The 5,740-nt window shown below is 32.6% G+C and overlaps 1 protein-coding gene and 1 long non-coding RNA gene across 3 annotated transcripts; one reads left to right on the top strand and one right to left on the bottom strand.

The window, feature by feature from the left end:
• The first annotated feature begins 185 nt into the window (after positions 1 to 185).
• LOC107070194 (putative sodium-dependent multivitamin transporter) lies at positions 186 to 3,215 on the top strand. 2 transcript variants are annotated; one of them, XM_089170096.1, is made up of 8 exons: positions 186 to 449; positions 900 to 1,028; positions 1,106 to 1,327; positions 1,392 to 1,732; positions 1,828 to 2,165; positions 2,260 to 2,477; positions 2,546 to 2,802; positions 2,896 to 3,215. In XM_089170096.1, exons 2-8 carry the CDS (start codon positions 909 to 911, stop codon positions 3,203 to 3,205), a joined length of 1,806 nt encoding a protein of 601 aa, XP_089026222.1. In that variant the 5' UTR covers positions 186 to 449; positions 900 to 908; the 3' UTR covers positions 3,206 to 3,215. The 2 variants fall into 2 exon arrangements, with proteins under 2 accessions (XP_089026222.1, XP_089026221.1); XM_089170095.1 differs by having other exon boundaries at positions 187 to 617.
• Positions 3,216 to 3,603: 388 nt separating this feature from the next.
• Positions 3,604 to 5,572, bottom strand: LOC149033138 (uncharacterized). The gene is made up of 2 exons (XR_016175869.1): positions 4,348 to 5,572; positions 3,604 to 4,253 (listed from the first exon to the last, which is right to left on the bottom strand). It is a non-coding gene; the product is annotated as an uncharacterized LOC149033138 (long non-coding RNA).
• Positions 5,573 to 5,740: the final 168 nt, after the last annotated feature.

Here is a 5,740-nt window from a genome sequence, read left to right as displayed (position 1 = left end):
CGCGCCATTTTTAAAATACAATAATAAAATATTGATATTAATTGTCCATATAATATGTTACAATAAATATTAAACATTATCTTTAATCATTGTTTATTGGAAGAATATAACGTATATAGCTAAATTGTAAAGTTTATTTATTTAATGGTTAATTCACATTGTGGATAAAAATGACATTATTGTATTTTATAATTGTTGTAGACGAGCCTTTATGTGCTAGGCTATATCTAGTAAAAAAACAAAAAACATTGCTGATTTTAAATAAAGATTTATTCAGTGTGAGCATGGATTTATATTGATAATAAAAGAAGGGCAGCTCACATCTGCGAATATCAGTGCACAAATGTGGTACAAATCATGCACAAATACACAAATCAAATTCCCTCTCTATAAATGGGTTAGAAACTGAACACGTGCGTTAGTACGCGCTTAACCGTATCTCCGACTATGTAAGCTTAGTTTCATCGTATAAAGACTTGTGCTGTTTGTCCTATTAGTACATAGTTATATTGTGTGCGAAGATAAAAGTATAATTTCGTCATTTTTAACGTATCTCCTTTTTTATGTGATAACAAGTGTAACTCACGTTATATGTGGTATTTATAGATTTATACTAGGTCAGTATAGATGATATGAAAAATAGCTAGACGATATAGATTCAACATTCATTTGAATCAACTCATCAAACTTTTTTCAATAAATAAATCATTAAATAAGATTATCTTGTTAATTATCCCACATTTCATGTTATTTTACTAGATGTTACAAAATACAGGTGAAAGTATATGAGAAGATTTGTAAAATGTTGTTGTATTTCAATATCATGGAAAGAATAAAATGATTCAATAAATAAACGTATTTGTTTCATGTAAGATTACACTTGTATTTGTATTTTACAGATATAAAATATGGTAGAAACATCAACGTTAGGATGGGTCGATTATGCGGTTATATTTCTCATGCTATGCATAAGTATCGGTATAGGTATTTATTATAGGTTCAGTGGTGGCCGACAAAAAACTGTAGAGGTAATAGAAAATATCTTTATTGAAAATTATCTAAATTAATATTTATTCGATTGAAATAATTCGATTTCCTTTTATAGGAGTATTTTAATGCAAGTCAGTCAATGAGCGTTATTCCTGTTTCAATCGCTCTAGTGGTTTCTTTCATGTCGGCTATCACTTTACTCGGTGTATCAGCTGAAAATTATTACTATGGGACACAATTTGTTATTATAAATTTATCATACGTAATAGGTATTCCTATAGTTTGTTATGGATTTTTGCCAGTATTTTTTAAGCTTCAAGCAACAAGTGCTTATGAGGTAACTATTATTATGAATGAAACTGTACATAACGAATTACATATTTCAAATGAATAACTTTTAGTATTTGGAGAAACGCTTTGGAATTAAAACTAGAATGATGGCTAGTTTTGTATACTGGGTACAGCTGCTTTTATATTCCGGAGTTGTACTTTATGCTCCTTCCTTAGCTTTGGAAGCGACTACAGGAATTTCTAAAACTGGAAGTATCATTATAATTGGATTAGCTTGCAGTTTTTATTCTAGCATAGGAGGCATTAAGGCTGTCTTAATAACAGATGTATTTCAAAGCTTACTTATGTTTGCTTCTGTAATTATTATTATTATTATAGCCTCATGCGAAATAGGAGGCTTAGACAAAATTTGGGATATTGCGGTGATTGGACAACGGATAGAATTTGACAAGTACTGCGCTTTATAACATTCATTAATAATTATATCATATCACTTGATATATTTGATTAATTATTCAATATTTTGTTTATCAATATTTTATTTAGCATTTCTATATATCCAACGGAACGACATACCTGGTGGTCTATCATTTTTGGCGGTTTGGCTACATTTTTGTCCTTATACGGAGTCAATCAAGTTCAAGTGCAACGTATGCTAACCGTTAAGAGCTTAAAAGCAGCCCAACTATCGCTGTGGCTGTCTCTGCCTATTTTAATATTTCTTTCTGTGTCGACATGTTTTTCTGGACTATCCATGTATAGTAAATATTTTGCTTGCGATCCCTTAACAGAGGGAAGAATTACTACTATGGATATGTTAATGCCCCTATACGTAATGGATACTATGTATCATTTACCTGGATTGCCAGGTCTTTTCATAGCAGGTAAATATAATACTACAAGATAATACAAGAAAAAAGTAGTGAAATTAATTAAATATGAAGAATGTGACTCGATATGTTCGTTATCTTTTAAAAGGTATTTTCAGTGCTGGTCTTAGTACAATTTCTGCAGCTTTAAATTCTTTGGCAGCAGTTACATTAGAAGATTACATCAAACCTGTATATAATCATTGTACTCGTAAAGAATTGAGTCCTACAAGTTTAGCCACTATTGGAAAAGTAATTGCGTTTGCATATGGATTAATCTCTATCGCATTGGCTTTTCTTGCTGCACTTTTAGGAGGCGTTTTGCAAGTATGTTATAATTGACTAAATCATATAGATTTACACAGTGTATTATAAATTAGTGTCGCGCGTCCTAGGCAGGATTGACAATATTTGGCATCGTTGGAGGCCCACTTTTGGGAGTTTTTACATTAGGAATGGCTACCGAATCCGCAATAGAATCGGGAGCTATAACAGGAACAATACTATCACTTGTCTTTCTATTATGGATTGCTTATGGACAACCTAGACCTATTCCTACTAAATTACCACTATTTACGGATGGCTGTGATGTCAATTCAATCAAAAATATAACTTTAAGTACCTTTAGAAGTTCGATGGAACTATCTTCTCCGTGAGTAATATATTTTAATCAATATTATATTAAAATTAACTTTAATAAGTATTGAAAGAGAAAATTTGTTTCATTAACAATCAATTGTTTCAGAAAAATTGACGATAATCACTATTTTTATTTATATCGCATATCATATATGTGGTATGCACCACTTGGGTTCCTGATTACTTTTATCGTTGGTTTACTAGTTAGTAACATAATTCGGTGCATATCTAAGCAAACTCAAAAAGAGTTAGATCCTAATTTGCTGTTTCCAATAATTGGAAAACGCTTAAGCAATAAACGATCTCTTCATTTCGAACGCAACGAGTTGGCAGATTCGAATAGGAAATTAGAAGGAAAATATATATTAAATGCTGAACAGGTTGAAGAAGGGGAACTAATTAGTACAAGTATTTAAATCTATTGATTTTTCTATACTTTATAGGGTCACATATCGCGAGATATAATAATATCAGATATCTCACATCTAGAGATACTGAAATTAAAACATACAATATTAATGTTCTCAGGGTTATTTAGAAACAAATTAGTATTCCTTTATTATGATCATGATTTCTTAAATGTGGTTTTATTCTGACTTAGAATTATTCTCTCATTTCTTAATGACTATATTGTAAAGTTTTTATTTTTTAGCGCCTTCGCATTTTCTCGCTTTTTTTTTAATGGCATTTAGAACAATTTAATTCGTATAGTATTAGCTCGAAATGTATGTACTTCATTAAATCTATCAACTTGTCTTCCATAAATCATTACACTGCCAATTTACTTACATTTATATATCATTTTATTGTAGTGTTTTTCTTTTTTTTTTTTTATTTAATTGAAAATAAAAACATTATGTAAAAACAGTATTGATGTGAACGGACATACTATGTCAGCGATTTTTATCGCAATGCCTATCAGAATTTGAGTCCAATATGCTCGTCAAATGAGTATGAAAATGTTTCACATATACTTTTTATTTATACAATTGAATATAACATAATGTCGTGTAATATTGTATCGTCTAAAGTGAGAATATATTTTAAAAAAAAATCTAATTCAATGTGAAAATTGTATGAGAGAACATTGATTTTAAAATAAAATCAATTTTACGTGATCAAAGCTTGTACAATTGTTGTATTATTGATCGTATCCTTAAAAAGAAAGTAGAATAAGATGCGAACAAGAGAGGATGTTTTTTTTTGTCTATATAAAATTGAACAAGAGAAAATATGTTAGTCCTAAAAAGTTGTGAAGAATGGGTGATGCCGATCGGATTCATCGCTTTGTCACTGGATCGAACCACCGGCGGTCGGTTGAAACCAGTTTCAATTTATACAAGCTGCCGCAGTCCAATCGGGACAGAGCCCTTTTTAATTATTTTTCCACTGAAAGACAACGGTCAAGAATGACAGCGACACTCGGACATATTTTCCATTCGTAGGACGGACCATATTCGTTAGCTGAGCAAGCAATTAATTAATTAAGACGTTACCGCATCCGAGTCGTATATTTCTTTGTCTTTATCTTTTATGTTAGTCTTCGAGGTGATTTTACCTTAATGCCTTTATTTCCTTTTCCTTTTCCTTTTCCTTTTCCTTTTCCTACCATCCCTTCATCCTTTGCTATGACCATTTCGATTTGTCAATCGAAAATTTATCTTCATCGTTCGCGCTTAATTTCATTACGACGACAAGACAATGTAAAGACATTGAAAAGAAACCTTGCCCCCTTCCCCGCCCCGCCCCCCTCTCTCTTTCTCTCTCTCTCTCTCTCTCTCTCTATCTATCTGACAGGATCCTTCGCTCTGTTTGTTGTGCTTTTAGACAATCTTCGTTAGTCCTGTTTGCTTTCGCAATCTTACTCCTCTATCTATTGATCATTGCCGAGAATGTAAATATATTTTCTCGAGCGAGAAAAATGTTTTTTTCATCGTCTTGAAATATCGAATAGATATATACTATTAGAATTTGTCGCGAATGCGTTTAGTTATGCGAATCGTGAACCTACAAGAGTAGATATTCCATAGTAGATATTCTTACTCTTTCCGAGAAAGGGGTAAGTTCGTTTGGTCCTTCCTAAGTCGAATAGCAATTTGTCACTCGGAAGAAGATGAATAAAAGTTAACAATTGAATGGTTACTCGTGTAAATGTTTTTCGGCGCGAGACGCAACCCTTTTTGCGAGCGGGCATTTAATTGCGAAGAAATTAAAAGTAACTTGTAAATATTGAAATTCGAAAAGCACGTTTGCCTTTCTTTAGAAATGACAAATGTCTCTTATACGATTGTTCTCAAGATTTAAGATAAGTCTGTTTATGCTAATGCTGTTTACCTGTATCAACATATCGCTACGAAGATGATCCGACGATATTGGGTACGTACCGCGTTAACATCGAAATTATATGACGCAAACACGTGCATCGCATTACGCATATTCAATTATGTCTTGCGTTTATGTATGCACCACTCCCTTTCTCTGTATGCGTCTTTTAGTTTACATCATTTACCGATTATTACGCGAGCCTTATGACGGACGGAGTATTATCCAACGAATTCGGTGTCAGGATTTTCATTGGAAATATGAAAATAAAGTAAAAAGTAAGTGGTTTTAGATTGCGTCATTGGGGTTGCTATCGCTTCTATTTCTTTCCGATGTCCAATCGACACGAGACATAGAGAGGGTAGCGCCTAGCCAAACGGGATCACAGTTAAACTTATTGTTAGCTACGTTTACTATTCTGAAAATCGTCAAATCCGGCTTCTTTCATCGCTACTTGTCACGGAAGAGTCGCAATAATTATTATTTACGAGCGTCGTTACGATATACTATCGACGCTGCATACACACACACACACACACACACACACATATTTTATATGGGTAGAAGGGGATGCAACGTATAAAGGCGCTCACATGACAATTAAAACGACCAGTCTTAAAACCGTTCTC

Source organism: Polistes dominula, unplaced genomic scaffold (genome assembly GCF_049000335.1).
Source record: "Polistes dominula isolate Pdom_NZ unplaced genomic scaffold, Pdom_raw_medaka contig_15, whole genome shotgun sequence".
Classification (NCBI taxonomy): domain Eukaryota; kingdom Metazoa; phylum Arthropoda; class Insecta; order Hymenoptera; family Vespidae; genus Polistes; species Polistes dominula.
This window is presented reverse-complemented; position numbering and strand designations above follow the sequence as displayed.